The sequence below is a fragment of the Dermochelys coriacea genome, chromosome 1 (assembly GCF_009764565.3).
Source record: "Dermochelys coriacea isolate rDerCor1 chromosome 1, rDerCor1.pri.v4, whole genome shotgun sequence".
Classification (NCBI taxonomy): domain Eukaryota; kingdom Metazoa; phylum Chordata; order Testudines; family Dermochelyidae; genus Dermochelys; species Dermochelys coriacea.
This window is the reverse complement of record NC_050068.2, coordinates 11,810,438-11,837,092: the sequence shown is the minus strand read 5'-3', so window position 1 is coordinate 11,837,092 and position 26,655 is coordinate 11,810,438. Positions and strand designations below refer to the sequence as shown.

General features: G+C 36.8%; 1 protein-coding gene across 5 annotated transcripts in view; it reads right to left on the bottom strand.

Moving 5' to 3' along the window:
• FCHSD2 (FCH and double SH3 domains 2) overlaps positions 1-26,655 on the bottom strand; it is a 260,803-nt gene that overhangs the window by 118,048 nt on the left and 116,100 nt on the right. For all 5 annotated transcript variants that reach the window (XM_038418970.2, XM_043504046.1, XM_038418949.2 and 2 more), the window contains one exon: positions 499-575. In XM_038418970.2, coding sequence (XP_038274898.1) covers positions 499-575 — 77 coding nt within the window. The remainder of the gene's footprint in view (positions 1-498; positions 576-26,655) is intronic.

Below are 26,655 nucleotides of genomic sequence, written 5' to 3'. Positions count from 1 at the left end.
GGCTTAAATCCCGGAGACCAGGGCATGCCCCACCTGGGACGAAGTCCCCACTGGGACTCTAATTTCTGACTCTTAACAACTATTTATCACAAACTACTATAAACAACTATTTACAAAGCCCTAGGCTTGAAGTCAGAAGAGACTAAACCGTTAGCCACTGCTAGCCCTTGCTATGTAAGGAAAGGCGCTCTGACTAACCATCACAGGCGGAAAGAAAGAACTGAGAGCACATAGGGCCAGGAGTGCCTGATATAGCAACGCATGAGCGCAGCACTCAAGAGGGCACCACAGCTGGCCCTATGGATACCGCTAAGGCAAAAATCTCTGACAACCGCGCATGTGGGCACGTGCACACCTACAATGGAATCAACATGAGCAAGCACTCTAAGAACATTAATTTCAGTTACAGAAGAAAGGGTTCTTCATTGTTGTGTAGAATAATTACACAAATTAGCAATGTAAGAACAGCTATTTAAAAAGACCCAATTGTTAAATTACCTATAGTCACTTCGCTCATCTGCTTTTATTCCAGGCCAATCCTTCTTTAAGTATTGACTAGCCAACTTCTGAATGCCCTATAAAAATAAGTAAAAAGACTGTGTTAAAAACAAGTAAGAGAATGTACTATAAAAAGGAGTTTCACTACAATAATCTCATACACAAATAAAAAAATCTGACATTTTAACAAACAACCCAGTAATCTATCATTTTAATAAACTAATGTAATACAAAATGATTTCTCTTTCCCCATATATCTTTTTATATTTTTGCTTTGTACTGAGGTATTCACTTTATTTGGTTTTATGGTAATGTTATTAGCTTTGTTTTATATATACGATCCTAATCACTCTGTAGACAAACAAGAATTCATTAGAATATTCAACATGGAGAATGTGCGTGACCAAAATAAGTAGCATGAAGTTCAGATGTTAGATTAATAAAAAATGTCTACTGTAATTATATATGTATAAGTTATCCTAATACAATAACAAATTTCTTATAGAAAATATAATAAAAAGTACACTACAACAAATATGTAACTAAACAACCTTCAGCTTAAAATCGGATACTGGAAACAAATTTCTTTAACTGAGTTCAGACCTGCAAGACACTGAATGCCCTCAACTCTCATTGAAGGTAACGGGAGTTGAGGGAGCTCAATTCCTGACAGGATCAGGCCCTAATTTTCAGTATCAATTTAGATGCCTATAAACTGGAGACAAACATACAGTTTACTTTTATTTATTTATGCTGTTTACTTTCTGGAACACTCATCTTGGACATTGCACATCAATGAAATCAGTTTCATGTTCAAGTTCTCAGTGCAGTTATGTTTGGTTTGCAAACACTCTGGTATAAAAAATAATCACTTCCCTTATAATTTAAAAACATATGGAATCATTTATATAGGTCTTATTGCATTTTTTTTTAAATCCAATCTAATTTTTGGACCAAATTTGATTCACAGTATCCCTTTAAATGCAGAAGTAGTCAACAGATTGGGGGAAAGCAGCTAGAGAGAAGGTTTTCTTTCCAAGATTTCCACCCCTCAGCTTCTGAACCTGCTCAACAGAATGTGTTGACTTTTTACTTGATTGATTTCATGAGTTGAGTGCCATAGGAAGAGTGCCATAGGAAGAATAAAGTGGCAAACAGGATACATGCCAACTCTGTTAGGATGTACAGACAATGGGTTTAATGAAACTAGTGGCAAAACTTCCTGTAGCAGCTGACATCCAGCATGATAAAGGCCAAATTACTGAATGAATGTTAAAGATAAGAGCACAGTTAGCTGAAAATTTATCACCTACTTAAGGCAATTCATGCATACGTTAAATGCAACAAATTATTTTGGATGCACAGGTAAAACAGAGCATAATCTGGCTTGCAGATATTCTATTGCTGGTGATGCATGAGATAGAAACAAACGTGAAGGTCAGAGAGCAGCATGAGGTTGTTGGGCTGGTGATTCATTTCTGAACTGAGTCCACATGACATGGAAATCAGTGAGGCAATATAAATATAAAGCTTCCACAGTTTTGAGCAGGGCTGTCAAACAATTAAAAAAATCAATCAAGATTAATCACAAGATTCAAAAAATTAATTGCAATTAATCACAGTTTTAATTGCACTGTTAAACAACAACAAGATACCAGTTTAAATTAATAATAATTATTTTTGGATGTTTTTCTACATTTTCAAATATATTTATTGCAATTACAATGTGGAATACAAACTGTAAAGTGCTCACTTCATTTTATTATTTTTGATTACATATATTTTCTCTGTAAAAAAAGAAAAACTACAAGTCGAAGCAGGAAGGGGCATACGGACGTTTACAGTATCTGGCACGTAAATACCTTGCAACGCTGGCTACAACAGTACTATGCGAACACCTTGTTCTGACTTTCAGGTGACATTGTAAATAAGTAGCAGGCAGCATTAGCTCCCATAAATGTAAACAAACTAGTTTGTCTTAGCGATTGACTGAACAAGATTTAGGACTGAATGTACTTGTAGGCTCTAAAGTTTTACATTATTTTGTTTTTATTGCAATTAGGTAAAAAAAAGTAATTCTACATTTGTAAGTTGCACTTTCATGATAAAGAGATTGCACTACAGTACTTGTATGAGTTGAATTAAACAATACTATTTCTTTTGTTTACCTTTTTTACAGTGCAAATATTTGTAATAAAAATAATACAAAGTGGGCACTGTACATTTTGTATTCTGTGTTGTAACTGAAATAAATACATTTGGAAAACATAGAACATCCAAAAATATTTATAATTATTTTAAATTAGGATTTTATTATTAACAGTGCAATTAAAACTGCGATTCATTACAATTAATTTTTATAATCGAATTCATTTTTTAGTTAATTGCTTGAGTTAACTGCAATTAATTGACAACCCTGTTTTTGAGTCATTTTTCAGGATAGAGCCACGCTTAAACAATATGACCGCTGCAATCTTTTCGCAAGTTGGTCTTTGTCAGGCTAGCTGGAAGAAAAGGGTTCCCTGACAGCAGGTGGGGAAGAGGAATATTTATAGGGATGGACAGGAAGAGCAGGAAGTGGTTTGGACCAGGTCAAGACAAGGTCATTGCATTTTGCCCTTCTGCTGACCAGAAAAGGGGCAGGTATTTATATTCTATGCAGCCACAAAAGGGCCCACTTTTCCTCGATAAGGCTGGCTGTTGGCAAAATAGGATATCAAGTCAGTTTTTCTACTACTGCCAATTTTAGCCTGTTGGGTTTCTGTTTTGAGAGCCAGTTTTATTTCGATAAGTCACTTCCAAGGTGATTACCCATCTCCAGCTCATTATTTGAAAAATTCAGTACCATACAGAAATGGGCAGTGGTACAGGAGTCTGGTTTACACCAGGCGATTCCATATATGGATGACTTTTTGTTTGCAGGCAGGGGTACCGATGAAAAAACACAGGGGCCCTATACCAAGCTGACCTATCTCAGGATTGAGTTAGAGATGGGGGTTGGTATATCTAGACTCCTCCAGAATAAGCTGGGGAACTTTGGGATTGATTATCAAGACTAGAGCAGCAAAGGAGGTTACACTGCAGGAGCTACAAACTGTTGCTGGGCATCTTAATTTTGTATGCTGAGTGGATGTTCAATGGAGGGCATTTTGCACCAGTCCGTCAGGTGCAACTGTGGGAACAGCAAAGTCCAGCCATTTTATAAGGGTTAATGAAGCTATAAAGGCAGATTTGGGGGAAGAGGAACAGTTTCTTGATCAATTTCATGGAATGTCTTTTTGAAGTGAGAAATGGATGATAGAGGCAGATTTAAAGGTTCATTCAGATGCATCAGAAGGAATAGGTTTTGCAATATTTTGCAAAGACAAGTGTGCCCAGAAATGGCCCTCAGATTGATTACAAAGAGGTAAAATGAAGAATACAACATTCCTGAATGTTTCTCTCATTTTGGCAGCATAATTATTTGGGGAACAGATTTTTCAGACAGAGTACAGTTTTGGAGTGGTAACATAGAATTGGTATGTTATCAATCACGAGTAGAATTGTAGAAGAAATTTATGTCTCACGTGCTAATGGACAAATTGCTCTCTTATAGTGACTCTGCTGAAAAGCAGTGGTTCTATGCCTCGAGAGCCATCACTTGTATGTGAACTGTTCTTGTAAGGCTGACGGCAGAGATTTGTACATCATGTTTTTTATTGTGCCCAATCCTTGCTGTTCAACTTATTTGCCAATGATGTGAAATTATGTTTATTAACAAAATAAGTACTCTGGCAGTAATTTAAGTCTTTAGCATCTTTCAGCTCTTGAATAATAAAGATCTTGGGATCCCCTTGAAAGTAATTGTTTACATTTGTGTTTAAGATCATCTGATTTCTTCCCAATATTCTTTTGGGGGGGGGGGAGAATACCAAAATAAATGTCTGAAACGTCTTCTTTTCCTCCTATGTTACCCAGTTTATTCTAATTGGTTTATTTCTTTAATATGGCAAAGTCTGGTTAATGTCCAGCCTTTTGTTTTTATGACAAATGGTTTCCAATTATTTTTCTGTCTCCTTATGTGGCCAGTCTTAGCCTCTCTGTGGAGCATTTAGATATTCTTTAGATAGTTCTATATAATTCCTTAGATAATATAACTCAAATAGTGGTGACTGCACCGGAAACTTATTCCGATATAGATTAAACATCAGTTTGCCTTTCTATTTTGTAGATATTCTAATGTTGTTTTCTTTAAGTAGAAGGAATTTTGCACTGAGCTCTTAACCCGTAATATGCCGACTAGAACAGGCATTACCCTGGGTAACCTCACATGGTTAATCCACATTGTTCATACTGCCCTCTGGCTAATAGATGACAATTTTTTCAAGCTCTGTACTTCATAAAGCCTTAAAATTTCTCCCAAAGGGAAGATTGGCATATTTATGATGTGAAGAACTGAAAAATGGTATTATCTCCATTTTACAGAGGGTGAAACCAATACACAAAGAGGATAAGTGTCTTGCTAGAGGGAGCCAGTATTGAAAACATACATGGGATTTCCTAGCTTCGAAATCTAGGCTTAGACAATTTTATGTTTTTCGTTTTAAAAAAAAAATTTGCTTTCCTGGAAGTTGAAGTTGGAAGTTGAAAGTCACCAGGCACTGCACATTTGAATCTTCAACACGTTGCAAGCAGAGGTTATTCCTGGTTTTTGTTGTGCTCCACTATATACTGACACCATTACAATGTTTTTAACTCTCCCATATTAAAAATTGTAATCCTTGCTCATGAAACCAATGCGTTTTCTTAAGGCTTTTATGAATAAATGGAACTGACTCAAATTTTATAGCCATCTAAAATCTACTGAAAATCTGATTCAAATACTATGATAGATACTACCCTGGTAGAAATGGACTGTATTCCAGTCATAATCACTGTGGGACAGCAGATTAATTTATGGATCCAGTAAACTTGGATTTTGTTAGCTAAACCTCTTCTGTCTGCGAAGCCTTCTTCATGAAAGATAGCAGTCACTTTTTTTCTGAATAGCTTTATTGTTCTTTATATGCAGATTGGGAAGTTCAGTCTTGTAAATATAGACTTTTATAAATATTGTAAAATATTTAAAAATATTGTAAAAACTTGCTTTGATAGTTCTAAGATTGTAAGATGTATTTGAAACAAGAATTATGGCTTTCACGGTGTGTGTTTGTATAATACCTGCACAGTGTTGTGGCAATCCTAATAGGGCTTCTCGATACTTTGATTATATAAATATGAAATAATATTTCAGATACTATTGGCTTTGGTCAGTAGAATTATGAACATGACCTAATGATCTTAAGTAGGCTCTGATCAAAGTTAATTGAGTCAATGGGGTCATTTAGTTCAACAGGCTTCAGTCCTTAGATTGTAAACTGTTGTAGAGAATCTCTATTTGTCCAGTGAAGAGCCATCCATCTTCATGAAACTATATAAAAATGATAAATAATTAACCTTTTGAGACATCATTTACAAGTCAGACAATTCTGTAGACTTCAGTTATGACGTCTCAATGGTTTTTCCTGCATTTAGACATTAGAATCTCAACTTCTTCAATGAAGAGAAGAGCGCAGTGTGACCCGTGAGCAAGCGCTGAGCACACTCCTAAGCAGCATACCAAGTCTAACTGGGCCAAAGGTTAAACAATCAGTAGGTTTCCCAGCTTGAGCTGAACAGTGGTATTCTTTGTTTTGGCGATCTTTTGAGAGGCAAAACAGCAAGTGTCATTGAGAAAAGAACAAGGAGGATCTTGCACTATTTACTGAATGTGTCCTTTTGAATAGGAATGTGAATTTACTGTACTACTTTAGCTGAAAATAGTACATTTGCTTACAGCAATTACTGTTTTTATATGAAATGTTCAAAAAGGTATATTATGTCACATTTATTTGAACTGCTAGTTTATAATTTTTTGTAAAAGAATTATGAATTGAGCTGACATTGTCCATCCACATCAGAAGGAAGTCAGGAGTATCATGAAAAGGATAATTGGAAAGAGAAGGGAAAAGAGTCAGGAAGCAGCATGGAATGCTATTTTAGTTCAATAATCTCTAGCACCTAGTGATCCAAGCACTGGTCCTGAATCAGTAACTGTAAAGAAAATAATCCTGTCTCTAAGATGTATGCATGCTAGTCAGTTTAGTTGGTCCTTAAAAGCAATGTCAGTCAAAGGACTTACTTGCAAAATATGTGACCTTAAACTACTTTGGAATCATGTGGCACCATCTATTTATCAAACACTGTACCTCAGGGCACATACTATTTCTAATCTTGAGCTCTCCTATGGCAGGAACAAGGCTACTCCCAATGCAACTCACTTCAGTAAACACTAGAAAAGTTTGAAAGAAAGCTGTACTTCTCAAAGACTACAATTTAAGAGCTTTCAGGTAGAAGCATCACTAGAAACATGCAATCTATTATGCAATGAAGTCACTAATATTTTTACTGAATTAAATCCTTGTTATCAGGCATGGTCATTGCTTAGATAGTTGACTAAAAAGATTCTTTACAAAAATTGGGTCAGTTAGATGTTGGAAAATGCATCTGTCAATAAACATAAATATAAAGCCAAGTAAAACTAACTCAGCTTCCATAATCACAGAAACAGAGTGCCAGTAAAGGAAGGCTCCACAACTAAATTCTACTATTAACTATTTAGGAGTGAAAAACACATGTGGCCAATTCCGAGGTTAATGAAATAAATAAGAGGGAAAAAACTGTATAAAAAACAAAAACATAAGGGGACTAAAACTAGCTGTCAAAGCTTGCAGATGTAATAGACACTATAATGAAAAAAAATCTAGTCAGAGCAGTTGCCAGAAAGGATTCTATATATGAATTCAGAGCGAAAAAATTAAAGGCAGGGAAGCATATGAATATTTTTTACCTATATTTTAAATAGCCATCTTTTATCAGTTTTCAAGATGATATATAAGGAACGTAGAAAAATTTGTGCAGGAAGAAGAGAAATTATTAACATTACTAATTAAAGAGACCCAAACTACAGAAATGACAATAGTACCAGACAAAACTAAACATGCTCTATTATCAAATTTGTCTTAAAATACACCAGACTTTTAAAAGCTACAGACAGACAAACTGAAAATCTGCAATGAATATAGAAATGTACTAGAAGGAAAAACGAGGAAACTACTGTCTAGTCAGTCTGATGTCTAACCTAAGCAAAATATTCATGACATTTACTAGTAAAAGAGTAGATATATTAACATTTAAAGAATGGTGTATGAGAGTCCAATACCACATTGTCTATGAAAAATCAGCCAAAACAAGTCAAATAGTCTTCTTGGAAGCAATTTCTAATTCAGCAAATACAGCAGATTTAGTACAGTGGACAGCAACAAAACATTCAGTATAGTGCGGCGCAAGCTTAATGAATTGATTAATTAGCAATGTTGGTTGACAAAGAAAGAACTGATAGTATTAACTATTAAGAACTTCAAGAGGGATCAGTGAGTTTAAAAATAGGTTAGATAACATTAATGAGAATGATACAGGGAATATACCCGAAAAATACAAGATGCAAACTGAATGACAGATGTGGACTTTTGGCTCTGAGAGACAGTGATGTGTCAGGTAACGATCAAAATGACCTATGGTACTAAATGCCTTACGTTTATAGAGTCCTTTATACAGCGTATTGCACTTTCCACAAACAATTAAATAAGTCATTAAATCCCAAGAACACACAAAAGTGCACACAAATTGATGTTTGCCTGCATGTACTGACCTAATGTTGAAACTACTTTCTTTCTTGCTAGGTAGGCATTACCTAACACTAACCATGGTCTAATTAGTTTACATACACCATAATAACATCAAGGTCCATAGCCACACATGAAGGGTGGCTTGCCAAACAGTGCAGTACAGTTAAGTTTTAACAGCCTAAGTCAGAGGTAGGATCAAGTTGATCGTGCTTATCATCAGAAAAGAATGGGAGATAGGCTTAGTAAATGCTAAGTAAGCAGACGTGTGGAAGGATTTGGCTAGGGATGTGTCATGGGGGTATGCTTCTTCATTTTCTACCTCTCATCATAATACTAAAGAAATGTATGGTTGACTAAACTAATTATGCTCCTGTTAAGAGGGTGTGTATAAACTGTTATATTTTTAAATTACAATGTATTTTGAACATTTTTGTGAATCAATATACTTTTTAATTACGATGGACTTTGAACATATTTGTTCACTTTAAAATTTAGTCACTGTAACATACATATCACTGAAAAAAGGAGGGGAGTTTGAACATAAATAGGAGTTAACTTAAAGTGATAGTGTGGAGGAATGTTGGCACTAGGCTTATTGTGTAAAATTTTTAAAAGGGACTATGTGACTGTCAACGATGTAAGTCAGTTTTTGAAAACTGAACCTACCATTCTTCAAGGGCAGTATGGGGGGTCAATTCAATAATATCCTGAAATTATGACCCTCTTAGCTTACTTATTTGACTTGTTGTGTTTGCTTTACTATTTTTATTTAAATATAAATCAAAAGTCTCAAGACAATAAAGATTGATTTAAAAAGACTTCTCTGGAATCTCAGGACATGAGGACTATTCCATTATTTAGTGAGCATTTTGCATGGGAAATATCAAACATTAAAAAAAAGCAACAACTATTTTATAAAGGCATTATTACAACAAATGCGAGAGAATCTTAAATGTCATGATAGGTATTGGAATTATGCCAAGTCTCCAAATGTGAGGTACTCACAAAATATTTATGGAAGCCTGTTCTTATAAAGCTTAAAGCTTATGCTCTAATAAATTTGTTAGTCTCTAAGGTGCCACCGGTACTCCTTTTCTTTTTGTTCTTCCAAAAGTTAGCAATATAGTAATTCTTGAATCTGAATGTAATAGTCTAAAAGAGGTACAGTGTTCTGTAGAATGGACTAAACTATTTTATAGCAGTAGAAATAATGGCTGGAAGCAATGCGATTTTCTCGTTCTTCATAAATTGTGTTAGAATAAATATTTTCCACTTCATTTTATATTGCAAAAAAAAAACTGAACTTGTTTTATTCTGTAAAGATCAGTTGCTAGTTAATTCTGCAGGTGGCTTGCTATTATTCACCTTTTGGCCTTTTCAAAACTGAACAGGCTGGTATTTTACATCTTGTGAACCTTTAACTAAGTAGTTCCCACAGAATTACAAATCATTTATGTAGCCTCATGTTTTATGTGGTCCACGCCTTATTTTCTTTCCATTCTAAAATGGCTGGCAAACAAGTTTTGCATACACTGCCATCATGGAGAGGCTATCGAATTGGTTAATACATTTAAATTTCATTATTTAGAGGTTATTTTATCAGTTGCAATACATTTTCTGCTAAGTAATCAACCTCAGAACTTCTCTATTTTTAGAGCTAGAATCAAATTAAGACTAGAGCTGGATGAAATGTTTTGGACTAATACTTTATTTAAAAAAAATGCAGTCTTGGGTTGACAAACTATTTGCAAATTTGATACGAATTTGTCAATAGTTTCAGCCAAAAAAAATGGGCAGTGGGTTCGGAGGGGGCACTACATTCATGAAGGACTTAGGCACCATTAGGCACTGATTACAATATGAACAGGGGAATCCTTATGCCCACTAGCTTAGTCGTTAGGGCACTCACCTGTGATGTGAGACCCCCAGGTTCAAATCCCCACTCTGGAGCACAGACTTGAACCTTCCTATCTCCCATTTGAGTGTTCTAACCATCAGGCTATAGAGTCATTTTCAGGATATATCTACACTTAAAGCCACAGTAGCACTTCAGTATAGACACTCACTGCAGAGACAGAAAGGATAGTAGAGGCAGTAGCTAGGTCGAACAGGGGTTAGGGCTGCGTAGCTGTGTCTCTCAGGGGCATGGATTTTGCAGTGTAGACCAGCTCTCATTCTCTCTCGCTGGCCCAATGACTATTTCAGTATTTTATACCAAGTGGAACAGCTTCTGCAGGAGAGATTGAGGGAGACACCTCAGAATACCCTACAGTGGTCAGGGCACTCACCTGGGAGGAGGAGACATGGGTTCAAGTCCCTGCTCCAAAGCCACCACAACCAATTCTGTGAATCTGGCCCTTTGCTTTCATTAAAGAAGTTTTAATTACCCAAAATTGAAATGACACTTTTGTTGACCGAAAACAAAGTTTTTATACTATCTTGATTTGTTGAATTGTTGGTTTTTTTTAAAATCAGTTTTGGTTAAACCCAAACAGAATTTTTATTTTTCACATCCAGCATACCAAAAAAATCCCAATTATTCACACAGCCCTAATTAAGACATCCATGCTCAACAATATACTTTCTTTCCTTTGACTTTGCCATTTATTATTACAGTCAGACGAAAACACCTGTCAGGGATGGTCTAAGTATACTTAATCCTGTGTCAGGATGAGGGAACGGATTGGATGATCTTTTGAGGTCCCTTCCAGCCCTACATTTCTATGATTCTGAGATTCTCAATCAAGATGAAACACGTAACCAACCAAAATGTAATGTAAAGGGCTAGCAAGTCATTGTTTGAGGTGGTTTATAAGATTACAGCATGGCTGGATCAGATACTTTGACTTTTAAAATCCAAGTACAGCTGCCGTTTCTGAATGCAAATGACATGTCTTCAATCAGTTTTACTGTTCTCCACATGGAAGTATTAAGAGGCTATTCAAACCTTGTATTTAAGTTTTTTCCCCTTCTTTCTTAATAGTTGATTCTAAAAAGTCCTTTCTTTTCTCAACCATATCTTTATGCACCTAACTTCCAAAAGATCTTATTTTGAACACTGTTGAAAGAAGTTAGATCCTATACTATAAATTCTTTCACACATTATTAAAAAATAATTCTTCTCACTCTTAAGTGATTGCTTCTCCAACTATATGTGCTGACCCAATTGTTCTCCATCTCTAGTTACTATTAAATAAAGTACATATTTTCATCAGTACCTCATAAAACATGTAATAAAATGAGAAGAATTCATCTGCATACAGAGTTCTCTAATCTAGTGAACGTTATCAATATGACAGTTCCATCACAGTGCCATATTAAACCAACATATCACAAAGTAGCCTAAGAGAGGTGGCATGCTATATGTGTCCTAATACAGAGTTTTGTCTATGTAAGCTACAAATTTAGCAGAAAACAGAAATAGTGCAAATAAAACATCCTCTGGGTCAAACTGCTGTGTAGCTCGCTGAAGAAAAAGATATCCTGTTAAGACCAAGCTAAAATGTTTAAATACAATACAGATGTTGACAAGAACACTTAAGTACTTTATATAATAAATTTAAATTATCATGTGGGAGGCACAAGACCAAATCTATCAAATGTAATAGTTGAAATGACAGTCATTTCCATGTTTTGTTCAATGACCTCCCCCGGCCAAGACAGGCTTATTTTCTTCAGACTAATAGAATGCTTGCAGAGGCTGAAAGATTCTCTGTTTATTCCCAAGCCAACTTTTTGCATATTTAAATAAATAAAATAACTGTACTTTACTAATACAGCCTGGTTCAACCATTAAGTTTAAAAGTTATTAGTTCAGTAGTTTCATTTTCTATTTTTATGACATGAACATATACATACTAAAACTAGCATTACATGGATCATGAAAATTTGTTAGACCAAGTACAATATCTATTTACACACTTTTGTGTGTATGTGATAATGATGATTCTATTTAGCCAGACATCGGTCAGGATTGCCCAGTAGCATTAGGAAGGAGACACCGAGCGCATGGGCACGCACATGTGGAACTTCTATGTGCCCTCCTTCCTTGTGGGGAATTTTCCTGGCTTCTGCACTACCCCGGTGAGATCGACTAGCGAAAGGATCCGAGTCCTCGCTCCCTCTTCCTTTACCCTGAGGCCTCCCTGCCCTTGAAGACTCACCTTCCACTCTCCTGTCTGCGTACACAGAATCATAGAAGATTAGGGTTGGAAGAGGCCTCAGGAAGTCATCTAGTCCAATCCCCTGCTCAAAGTAGGACCAACACCAACTAAATCATCCCAGCCAAGACTTTGTCAAGCCGTGCCTTAAAACCCTCTAAGGATGGAGATTTCACCACCTCCCAAGGTAACCCATTCCAGTGCTTCACCACCCTCCCAGTGAAATAGTGTTTCCTAATATCCAACCTAGACCTACAATTGCAAAGTGAGACCATTGCTTCTTGTTCTAAAGGGGTGAAACGAATCTGCAGGCCAATTCCATTGGCTAAAGAGCTGCGAGACGCCACTTGCCTCATTTTTTGATGCCTCTGTACCTGAGTCATAGCCTGCAGCGGTTTACCTGTTCCTCCACAGGGTTGAAGCCCCATAAAACGGCAACATCTCTTATTTTTTGCCTTCTCTTTGCTAGTACATTTTGTCCTCATAAAGGGGGATTGGAGTGCTCTCTTTCATTCATTCCAAAAAACAAGCAGACAGAACAGAGGAGTCCTGCTGTGTCAGGCAGCATAGAGGCTCCCTACATTTACAGTACTTTAAACATCTTCTGGGAAGTTTTTCTGACAAAGTGGGATTAGTGTAAACACTAACATGACAGGAGAAATCCAACAGAGGGCACCAAAACTCTTCATGATTTTGATTGGCCAGCTTCTGCCCGCAGATCTGCAAGTCCTTAAGACAGACCTCTCTGTAGTGAACCTTCGTCTGGGAATGCAGAAAAAAAAATGTACTTATCCTGGGCGAGCAAAATTTTACAAAGATATTCCAAGCAAGAATGGAATTTAATTGAAATAGCACCAATTCCACCTTTCCCAGAGTTTCACACCCCAATCTCTACCACACACTTCACAGCAATATACATCTAGTTACCATGAACAATTCTGATGTTTGAAATTAACATTTTTTAACTATGACAGCGATTTGTTTGACATTCCAGTTGAATTGGTACTAAAATTTAACATATTTTGAAGAATCTGTAACCCAATGATCTGCTAACCAACATAAGGGATAAATCAGTGTCACACAAATTACTACAACCAAGATTCAACATTTCTGTTCATTTCATGAAACAGTCTATTCTGATCTAATATTTCAGGTCCAATTAATTAAATGTCTATTGAATTGGTCTTACAATAAAACCACTGACCATTCTCAAAACAGGTGGAACTGTATCATGGAATGGATCAATGGTCAAATTAGTGCAACTGTACCTTTTGTGATTTCCTGTCCAGACTGAGGAGAACCATTGTAGTCTGTACCAGTTCAGCCAGACTTGGCAGGAGATGATACTCCAGGGGTTGCAGATACCAACTGGTGCAGTTAACACTCATAAAAGACCTGGCAGGATGTTGTTCAGGTGTTTCAAATTCAATATTTTGTTTTGCAATGATTTTTCTCCTTATGTACACAAGTCCAGAGACCCACAGAACTGATGTGTTGTAATAAGTTCAAACCCATTTTAAGTCCATTAAAACCATACGTCCTCCTTAAGATCCCTTTTAATAGCTGCACAGGCCATGGTTAGGAGAAATAATACGAACACCACTGACAATACTGTAAAAGGTTTGTACTGAAAAGATCACTAGCGAATGTAAAATTCAAACCACCTTTTAAATCATTTAAAAATCTGTCAAGGATATTTACATTACTGATACCAGTATTCAACTAGGCAGGTCAAAGGGTTCATTGGCTCTGAAGTTTATTTCCTGTTTTTTAAAATCAGCAGAAGGGCTTTTAGAGTCTGGATTCTCCATAATTCCTGTCGCCAGATCCTTACCACAGGGGATCCCACCTCCTCAAATTAGCCACTCTAATATTAGCTCAGGTTGCAAGAAGGAGGTTGAAAGTAAGGTGCATCTTTGGAATGAAGCTATTTATTTTGTACTTTTAAAAATATGTTGTTTTAAGTGAAGGGTAGTCCTTCAACACTCCTCCCTCATAGAACCCATGGTAACATATATCATGCAGTAATCCTTTGGAGAAGACATCTTACACCTCCACCAAAAACCCCCAAACATTCTTTTAACTTCCCTCAAAACAGTTACCAGATTCTTCAGTCTTGTAAGTCCTTCTATCACAAACAGTATGAGTGGACAGGTTAACAGTGTACACCATAAACTTAAATATTTAAACTATGTAAAAGTTTAAGTAAGGGTTGAACAACTTGCAAAACTCCTTTTACAACATCTGTAGTCAAAGAAACCCTGGGGTTTTCTCTTAATAATGAAAACCCACTCTGTTTCTCTCAGACATTACCGAGTAACAGGCAGTTGCAATTACTGCAGATGTACTGGAGCTTGTGTTTGCATCAAGTACCAATGGTAATGAGCTCTACACGCCAGGATACAGAACTGTTAGGTGCCAAAACATTCACTGAGAAAAAATCTGTTTGAAAATGTTTTTCTTCCAAAGTTGCAAAGTCAGCTAAACTCATGTGAGCTGCCAAGAGAATCTAGGTTCAGTTTAGTCAGTCTTTAGTCACATAAATACATTTAAAAAAATAAACTTACAATAAGCATATCTTAAATAAAATTACTACACAATAATTACACTGGTAAAAACAGCTTAAAGAGGAAAAAAGTTTGTGTTCAAATTTTCACAATGCAAAATTATTTAGCCTCCTTTGCAATAAACTTACAAATCTGATCATAGGAAGTCTATGCATATTCACATATGAAACTACATTTAAAGACTCAGGATTGTGACAAAAACTGAGAAAAGCAAGGAAATGCACATTTACAAGGGATGTGTACCATATGTTCTCTAACACCCCAGCACAATAGGGTACATAAAGGAAGCTGTTTAAAAGTGGTGCCCTTACTGGATAGGTATTGGAAGACATATGGTACATTTCCCCTCAGCTGTGTATTTCCTTGCCCTTCTCTGTTTGTGTCACAACCTTAACAGCCTTGTAGTGTAGCTTGTGTGTGAACTTTTTCTCATATTGTTCCAAAATGAAACCCAACCAAATCTTTCAGAATTCTTTGCATTGAGACTGGATTGGCTCTGAAAGAGAAAGCGGGGCAATTAAACCAAAGCAGGCTTTGAAATGTTTCAACAGTTTTTTGGTTAAATCTTCCAAAAAAGATTTTCTTACTATTTCTGCTTTCAAAAACTAACTCTGTTCTCACACAGCAGAAAAAACAAATTCCCCAATTTATTTTCAAATTGGGTCAAAAGAAAAAAAATAGCGATTTAGCTGGTTCTGAAATAGTTCAACAAAATATTTATATCCTTTAAAGAGAACACTTGTCAAGTTTCAGAATTAGTTTCTTGTTGTTAAACCAACATTAACCTTTGTCTTTTAAAATTTATGAATAACTAAATACAATGTATATACTTTTTTCATTTTCCAAACATTCAGTTTACTCATGACTGAATGGAATGACAAGAAACCTCACAAAATATCAATAGGGAAATCTGAGGTCATGGTTAAAAAGTAAAATAATTTGAAAGCCACTACTTGTAGCATGTATGATGCTTTATTTTAAATTAAAGAAGAATTTTTAGCAAAGGACCAAAACCAGCTACTTGAAAACAGATTCATATTTCACAGCTATTATTCTTGTATTGCTATAGAAGATAACCACTTCTCGGATGTTTCAGTGAAATTAACTGTTTTAAAAGTAATGGCAGTATAAAAACAACAATTATTTCTCCTCCACCCTCCTGGTTCCAACATGCAAGTTCTTCCAACTAAACATGCTTTCACTTTTCTCTACACTAGCACAGTCCTTACTGTCTTTCTGGCTAAGGAGGGATCAACATGGCTCCTGAAATCAACTAAGAGTGGGAATGAAGGGGAAATTGCTAGATGCAAGAACTCCCCCCTCCCCTTAACTAGTTTTGAGCATTAGCACATTTCACTGTAATTATATTACCATTAAAAAAGGAGGTGGGAGAAAGGACAAAGAGATTTTACATTTAAAAAAAAAAGTATTCCTGGCTATCATCTACAGCACATGCTTTCTTCACCCACAAAAATATCGTTTGGCACTATGCCTATAATACAACTCTGGCTATCCCCGCCTTAACCCAACCCACTCCCACAAGGAGAACATTCCAGGCAGGAAGGTTTAAACTAAACTGTGAAATCCCCATGTACAGCTAAACAGTAAGGTCCAAACTATACTATGAAAATTTCCCTCCACTTACTATCTCTCCTACTCTAGGCCTCATGTCAACAGAACTAATTGACCAGGAGGCTAAACTGAGCTCTTTTCAAAACTCCACCAGTGCGGTGACTATTTTAGGGAATAACGAAGCTTAACAATTTTAAATTGGTCACTTCTTCACTTGATGGTGCCTGGCACACACGAAGTTTGTCATTTTACTGGTAAACATGACTGCTCAATTCTACCTACAAAACAGAGAAATCAGCCATTATCAGCTTTTGACCCATTCTGCAGTTGACTTAAACTTTACTTAAAACTTTTAAGATTATGCAATAGTTACTTGTAACTGCAGCATCTCAGACTATAGCATGTTCCTTTATTTTGTCAAAGGTACAATGTTCATTAATGTTGAGCTTTTTCTTACACTATTTTTGTATGCATTACCAACTTCCAGAAGTAGGTAATATTCCTAAATGGAAAAGATAAATGTTAAAGATATAGTGAATCTGCAACTTTAAGGAGTACTTCATATATCTATTAGCGCTAACTACTACTGTTTATCCCCTCACAGTAATCTGGTGCAGATGAGTTTAGGGAACCACAAACAACTAACTCCCTTCCCATCAAAAATATGTATATCCACTGTGTGGCAAAGGTTGTGAAAAGGATTTACACATCTGCCCAAAAAGTACGGTCAGTATAACCAACTGGTCCATCAAAGTGCTAACAAAGAATGAACTTCTTAGTCACTTCTTTACCCATAATTAAGACATTTCACTGATACTCCTATGCCATGATCAATTCAGAGAACATTACCTTTAACTAAACCATTCTACTAAGACTGTATGGTGATTTCATTAATCCATATACCAAATATGTCAATGGAAGTGACCCGTAGTCTTGTATTTGCACTTTAATGCTTTCAAAAGACACAGTGCAACGCAAATGAAATGTTCTGCACATTAAAATCCTAATTATACTACAGCATTACTCATATATAATACCACTAAATACAGAGTCAATCAATCAAAGAGAAAAGGAAGTCTAAAGTGAGATTTAAAAAGAGGCATTTATTCCCTACCTCACAACGGGCAGGAAAAAATTAGGTATTTCAAGATATACTTGCAAGCAGCACAATTCTAAGACCAGTTCACAAATATGGAAAGTCCCAGGAAGGAGAGAGAGGGAGGATAAGGTTGAAGATGATGATTAGAGAGTAGGTGGAATTAAAATAAGAAAAGCTGAAGTTAGTCCATGAATAGTTCTGAAAACCAGGAAGCCATACAAAGATGTATGGGATAGGTAGGCTTAGAAGGATTACATTTTCATCAGTAAATGCTGGGAAATGTTGCTTTCACCATACACACACAAACCAGTGAAAAATGTTTCCCTCAATAACTGAAATTTACAGATAGGAAAAGTAAGAAAAATGCTTCTTGAGAACTTGAAGTTTGATTTAAGGATATTTACTTTGTATCTTGTGATATGTGATGTTGACAATTAGTGTTTTAATTGCTGTAAAGCTTTAATTTTTTGAATCCGAACTTCTGCTGTCATTAAATAATTACTGTCGGACTCCCCTCCTCCCCGTAACTTCCCACAACTGTGAAAATTGAAAATGATAAAAACTGAAAAAATGCTTAAAAAACAAACAGATATCCATCAAAATTATAAAAAATAAAAACTGAATTCTGCGAAGACTAAGGCAAAGGACGATGGAGGAAATGATGCTTTGCTTCTGGAGAAAACAGTCTATATACAGAATTCTGAGTCAGCTGAACATTAGACAGATTTAAGATAATAAAATGTGCACTTGGGGTCAGAGGGTCATATATTTTCAATTGTTATAATAATAGAAGTATCTTCTAAATTTGAATTCACATAACAGTACCTACTCATTAAAGGGCAAAGGAAATATACAAAAGTTAACTAATTTTCAAATATTTTTCTCGACATTGTCAATGATAATATTTCATACAAGTTATTCACCACATTTTGTTACCTGTAACTTTTGTATATAATAATTATATAAAGAATAACTGATTAAAAAGCCCAGGTAAAAAATCCCTTTAATGTATTCTATTGTGAAGGAAGTTAAAAATTATGGACTGGTATTGTGCATGAAGAGTTCTGGATTCTATTTCCAGTTCTGACACACACTGTGCATCTTTGGGTAAGTCATAATCTCTCTCTCTCTGCCTCACTTTCTCCATCTGAAAAAATGGGTGTAAAATTTACATACCTTGCATGGGGAGCTGAGATTTAATATTTGTAAAGTAATTTATGATTCATGGCCAAAAGCACGTCATAAATGTCATATGCTTATAAGCACAATTGCTCACACTATTGAAACTCTCAATATCTAGGCACAAAAGTCATGAGATATAAACCACAACATCACTGCTTTTTTCAGTCTAGGTAAAACTTTACATTTTAAAGTAGTATTTTGAGATTTTTTTTTCATGATGTATCAAAGGAAAATTACTATAAATATAAAATAAGAACTAATGAGTGCAGAAGTCAACTAAAAGGAAAGCAATTAAGAACTGTCCCTGCCAAGTAATATTTTTTTCAAAAATATGTTGTATTCATTTTTTCTTAATCATGGGTAATGTCTTCTTTTTGATTGTTCACACAATATTAAGTAATGTAATCCTAAAAGACATGAGTAAATTTATATTTATGTGCAACATAATCTTGCCATTTATTATTTTTTATTGTATCTGGGTCTGTATGCTCAATTACTCTTCACCAATGGAAAGTTAATTTCTAAACTAAATGTGGGCTTCATAGAAAGATCTGAAAGATTAGACAAAAACCTTTTCAGTCAGAATGCTTACATCAACTCTTAAGACAGCAACCTATGAATTAAGTAGCTTGTCTAATTGCCCCATGATGGCATCCAAAGATTCTAGCCTCCCCACCCTCATACACCAAGATGCAATTCCAGTTGGCCGCACTTTGAACACCGGCCATTATTCACAAGAGTCCGCCCTAATGTTAAAATGAGGTACCAAAGGTCAGGCTCCTAATAATAAAACAAAGACCAAGGTTCTCACACTCACGTAAATTCCTAAATCTAGAGACCACATCAGCAAGTGCATATCGAAAAACTTAGGAAACTTCATCAATAAGTAATGGAGGAAAGAATCAATCGAATCAATATTGAACTTTCAGATTCTATATCCCCCAGATTCTAAGCCTGAATATGATCAGAATGCATAATAGCACAATAAAAATCAATTTCCAATCATTCTGGAGGGGACAGAAAAAGTGTTCAAAAGCACAGGCTAAAAATCCATATACGCTTGATGATTAATAAGTATAATTTTCAGTTCAGAAATCACTACTTTACCACTTTTTAAAAAAGAACCTAACCCTCCCTTGCTGCAGGTTAAAACCATTACTTCTTGTCTTACCTTCAATGGACATGGAGAACAACTGCTCACTGTCCTCTTCATAACAGCACTTAGATTTGAAGACTTATCAGGTCCTCCCTTTATAAGTCAGGTTTTCTAAACCTCTTATTTGTATTGTTCTTCTCTGGACTCTCTCCAATTTATCCACATCTTTCTTACCATGTGGTGCCCAGAACTGGAGACAGTACTCCTGCTGTGGCCTCACCAGTGCTGAGCAGAGCAGGACAATTACCTCCCAATTGTTTTACATACAACATTCCAGTTAATACATCCCAGAAAGATATTAGCCTTTGTAGCAACTGCAACACATTGCTGATTTATATTCAACATGTTTATTATATTCACTATAATTCCCAGATCCTTTTCAGCAGTTTTACCACCTAGCCAGTTACTCCCCATTTTGTAGTTGTACATTTGATTTTTTATTCTTAAGTATAGATTTTGCATTTGTCTTTACTGCATTTCATCTTGTTGATTTCACAACAATTCTCCAATTTGCCAGGGTCCTTTGGAATTCTATTCCTGTCCTCCAAAGTGCTTGCAACCCCTCCGAATTTAGTGTTATCTGCAAATTTTATAAGCATACCCTCTCCTCCACAATCCAAATAATTAATGAAAATATTGAATAGTATCAGACCCAGGACAGAGCCCCACAGGACCCCACTAGATACATCCTCTCAGGCTGACATTGATAACTTCTCTGAGTACAGTCTTTCAACCAGCTTTGCATTCCACCTTACTATAATTTCATCTAGAATGCATTTTTGTAGTTTGCTTATGAAATGTCATGTGGGTCTGTATCAAAAGCCTTACTAAAATAATGATGTATCACGTTTAGAGCTTCCCCACTATTCACAGTAACCCTGTCAAAGAAAAAATCATTAACTTTAAGAAACCAACAGATGTTTAGAAATGTTAATAATTTTTCAAAATGGACACATCAAGGTTTTGTACTTCCCCTCTTGTTAACTAATGGTAGTTATCAATTCCCTACATTCTTCCAGATGTGTTTCATGGTTTGAATTCTCTGGAGAACACCAAACCCCACAGGACATTTGTGTTCCTGCTTAATAGTATTTTTTTTTTACTTTTGTTCTGAATTATCTTTCATTGTAGCAACATTTAATTTAAAAATTTTACTTTCTTTCCTGTATGAAATAGGGTTTTCAAAGAGGAAAGAAAGTAAAAATTAATTATATCATATATATATATATATATATATATATATATATATGTACACACACACACACAAATCTAGTTTTCTCCTTGCCACTATTACTGATTTACAAAAAGATTTAAGGAATGCATCAGCCAGTCTCCTAATGCAACTTTCACAATAAAAATCCACAATCATCCAACTGTATTGCACTGTATTAGCAAGATATACTATTATTTGTATACACAGAACTACAACATTCATCTTAAATCTATTTTACACCAGATTGTCAGATAATAACTAAAAAAAGACTAAGGTTCCCAGACCTGACGAAGAGCTCTGTGTAAGCTCAAAAGCTTGTCTGTCTCACCAACAAAAGTTGGTCCAATAAAAGATATTACCTCATCCACCTCGTGTTTCTAATATCCTGGGACCAAAATGGCTATAACAACACTGCATAAAAGAAGAACTATAAGGCCTGGTCTACACTGGGGGAGGGGAATCGATCTAAGTTACGCAACTTCAGCTATGTGAATAATGTAGCTGAAGCTGACGTACTTAGATCGACTCACCCGGTGTCTTCACTACAGTGAGTCTACTGCTGCCGCTCCTCCGTCGACTCTGCCTGCACCTCTTGCCGAGCTGGAGTACAGGAGTCGATGGGAAGCGCTCGGGGGTCGATTTATCACGTCTAGACTAGACATGATAAATCGATCCCCACTGGATCAATCGCTGCCCGCCGATCCTGCAGGTAGTATAGACATACCCTAAGGTAGCCACTCGGTCCCATCACCACAAGTAGTCATTAGTGTATAGCAGTAATTGACTACCATTCTGCTGAAACACAATACAAAAAAGTGAAATGTGAATCAAGTCTAAACTACTTAAATGTAACTCTAATTGACGCAGAAGGATGTGATTCCTCTCTCTCCTCTACCCTCACAAAAAAAAGAAAAAAAAAAAAAGAAGTAGTAATCATAAATGTCAAGTCAAGGGTTCTGAGCCTTTCCTTCCAGAGAACACAGAGGAGGATTACAGGTTCATAAATGAAAGTTCAAGGAAAGCCTGTAGCACAGTGCTTCTTGATTTCACACCATGCCATTATATTCCCTGGAAGCAATTCTGTTATCCACAGCTGGTATTGAGAAGAATTGAGAAAACAAGGTTTGTTTGTTTTTTCGAAGAGTGCATTTTTATTTTAACCAAATATTTTCAATGTTGCTGATTTTACTGTTTTTAAATATAGAAAGAAAATAATGAAAGAACACTTATAAGATATAATAATTATTAAGATCAACTGGAAAAAAAGGGATGTAAATACCAAAGATATATTTAGGGAAATCTTACCATCAAGGCCTGCCTGCATTCCTCTGTTATAGAAAAAAGGAAATGAAGCTCAGAGGATTTTTTGCCTTGAACAGTATTTTTAAATGTGAAATTCACAGAATAGTTTACACTGTGTATATCTTTCACTAGAGAATGTTAATACAAAATGGTAAATATAGTAACTAGACAACAGTTCAGGTCATTTAAATCTAATATAACCTGGCTGGCTACCAGCTACATCAAATCGCAATGAAATAGTGTACCTTTAATTTTTCCATTGAAAGTTGAAAATATTTTGTCACTGTTCTGATTTAATAGAGAATACAGAACAGTAATAGCAATGCTATATGCACTCTCCAAAGAAATGTGTGAAGCACATAGGATTAACTTTTGTGGTAAAGCACTAGAGAGGGCAACTATCTTCAGTAACCTTTGTTACCCTCCTCTACTTCCTTTGCTAAGAACTCAATTGTTTAATTAATTGTTTTACATAGGTGAAATGGACCATTAGAAAACATTAGACAACACTTAATTTATAATTTATACAGGGGAGAATGCCAATCATTTTGAGGTTTGAGTTTTTATTCCCACACCCCTAATTAATATTCATGAGGATAATTTCACAAAGGCAGTTATAAAACTATGTCAGAGGGGGCCTGAAAATATAGTTATGGTAGCACAGAAAGAGGAAATTCTTTTTTTGCCTTGAAAGGGGGATTTAAACCCAATACAAACATTTACTGAATGATGGGTTTTATAATATTTTAATCAAGTTATTCATTACACAGAAATAACACTGTGGAAAACCAGATAATGTTACACAAAGGCTAAGTTCATTTGTTCTGGACAGGTGGCCAGTCTGCATCTCTGTGCCGGCATCCAAAGCCCGCCCACAATAGCACTAAAGACGATTATGCAAATGCTCACTATTCCCTGCTATTTTCCCAGGAATGGGAGAAGGGCTCCATGTGGAAGAAGCAATTGTTTCCCAGTCATGTGGAAAAACAAACCAAGCAGATTTCCCTCTGCCCAAAGGGGAGAAACAAGAGAGGGAATGTGCACAGGAGATAACTATATACACTCACACACTTACTTACCAATCCAGTCTTCTGCTGCTGTGCTACATTTCAAGCATTTATCATCAGAGAAGGAATCATAAGAGAAGTGATGCTTGGTATTTCCATATACGAGTGCTGATACTAGAGGTCAAAGGGAGTGTTCCGACCCCAGGAAATGCATCGTTCATGCATAACTATTAAGCCTTTTCCCTTTGGATTCCACTGAGGAACAAAACAAAACCATGTAAAGATTGTAACCCCCCCCCCTTCCTTTGTTGTACAATACTAAAATGTGAAAACTGTGTCTGTGACATTTTCTTGTACTGTGTGTAACGTACAACATTAAACCTATGTAAAATGTTCACCTAAACAGTTCGAATGGTCCTTATGCATCATATAAAATGCTTCAAAATCTTGTCCAAAATCTTTAAAGAAGGATTTTTCTCAAGTGACTTGATGAAATACTTTCTACTTCACACAAATGTCAATCATTTGAAGATTTTCTCTCACAGGATTCATCGGGACGCAACTTTATACAAAAAGATGCAATTAAAACAGCAGAGCGCAGCTTTATTAATTTTAAATAGACTAATGAGAGGGACAACCTCCCTCCCTCCCACAAGCCACCAGGCATTAAGTAGACCCAGTGTGGAGATAAACTGGCCATAAGCCATAGCAAATGCAAATGACAGTCTGCCCCCTTCAGCATAACCTTCTTTAAATGAAGACCAGTCAGCCCAGCTACAGAACACCCCCCAACTCCCCAGGGGAAATAAGGGTACAGAAAAAGGGATGCCTCAGTCTGGGTGAGACTTACGACCTTCCTATACTTCACAGGCTAATGGGAGCTATACCAGCTGCCTCCGGCAGAAGTTTAGCCCAGCACTGGCCCACAAATCTCTCACTTGCACTGGATGCATGCCCCAAGTTGCAAAGGTAGTTACTCCATTTATTAGCCCTTTGTAAGTTTTCTTCCTTCTTTTTTCAATTGCTATCCCTTATCCTTCTTATCCTAATCAAAGAGGTCTGTGAGATGTCATGAAGGTGAAAAAAAACCCAGACACCTTGTCACTTTTGCCCAGAGGCAAAAAAAAAAACAACCCTTCCTGACCTCAAAAAAAGCAATCTAATCAGATTCACAGCACGCCTGGAAACCCATCTCTGACAACTAAAACAACCTGCAAGGCAGGAATAGGCAGCAATTGAGCACTCAGATGGTACCTCAGGCCAAATGGAGCCAATCTGCTCCCTCGCCTCCTGCAAATCAGCCAGCAGGTGGTGACAACATGCAGAAATTCCTAAATCAACATATAAATCCTGCATGTCTTCCGGGTTAGAAGGAGGCATCCAAATGGTGGAGGACATACCCCCTCAATACAGACAAGGGGCTGAAATTGGGCATCCCTCTCCCAGGCACATCAAGTACCTTGCTCCCTCAGAAATCATTTAACAAGTACCTTAATCACCACACCAAAGTATTAGATGAGTACATCCAAACTGTAATCTTTTCTTGCACAGTGAAATAATTCCGTATACCTCTAACTAGACAAATATCATTAGTGACAAAGCATAAGACTAAACAGAGTCACAGAGTTTAAGGCCAGAAGGGACCACTAGATATCTAATCTGACCACCTAAATACCACAAGACTCCACCACCACCCAGCATCCTCACACCAAACCCAACAACTGAAATTAAACCACAGAATTACTGCCATCAGGAGACTAGACTATTCTATGCCACAAGGAGAGAATAGGAGGGACAAAAATGCACCAAGGCCTCTGCTTTGGCAGAGAAATGATTAAGTGAGATATAGCCAGATAATCCTGGCAAGTGACCTGCACTCACATGCTGCAGAAGACGATAAAAATAACCCAAAGATTATTCAATCTGTCCTGGGGGCAAATTCTTTCCCAAACCCACCTACGGTAATCATTTAGACCCTGAACATGTGAGCAAGAACCAGTCAGCCCAACACCTGAGAAAGGGAATGCTTAGTCCTGCCTCAGATCACTGCCCACCCCCGCCCCCATTAATACTTCAGAGGATGGAGAACCCCCTACCCCCCAGAAAACCCAGACAACATTTTGGGGACATCCCTTTCTGACCCGTGCAGGTGGCCAGCTGAAGCCTTGAAGCATGAGTTTTAAGGAACACAAGACAAAATCAGAAGTGAGCCCCAGGTCTGCTAAACCCTGCCCTTTACCATGATAAGCCAACCCCATCATATAGTCACACTCAAATTTGTCCAAGTCTCTCTCTCTCTCACAACACTAATTAAGTTGTTTGCCCCCACAATTCCCACTGCGACACCGTTCCAGAATCTCTCTCCTTTGGTGGTCAGAAGCCTTCTTCTAATTTCCAGCCTAAATTTGTTCATACCTAGTTTATATTCATTTGTTCTTGTACTAAAGGATACTATCCTTTAGCTTAAATAGTTCTTCACCTCCCTGGTTTACCTTTTCTTAACCCCCACCTCCCATGCATTTTTAAGGAGCAATCACATCCTCAGCCTTCATTGTGCTAGGCTAAACAACCCAAGCTCTTCCAGTTTCCTCTCATAAAATAGGTCCTCAATTCCCATGATCACCCTAGAAGTTTCTTCGCACTTGTTGCAGTTTGAATTAATCTTTCTTGAACACAGATGGCCAGAATTGTATACAATATTCCAAATGAGGTCTTATCAGCACCTTGCGTAACAGCATTAATACTTCTCTCTCTCTACTGGAAATGCCTCACCTGATATATCCTAGGATTGCATTTGCCTTTTTCATAGCCACATCACATTGGTGGCTCATAGTTAAGGCTCCATTTTAGTCCTGGGTATTTTTAGCAAATGTCATGGACAGGTCATGGGCAGTAAACAAAAATTCACGGCCCATGACCCGCCATGACTTGTATTATATACTCCTGACTAAATCTGGGGGGGACGGGTGGCCCAGGGTTGCTGGAGATGATCGGGAAGGGGCAGCCCAGGAGTGCCATGGGTGCTCAGGGAGGGGAGAGAGGGCATGCCACAGGTGCTGTGGGGAGACAGCCTGGGACCGCCGCAGGTGCTGCGGGGAATGGAGGAGAGGCAGCGCACAGCCCCAAACACCTGCTGGTGCTGGGGGGGGTTGGC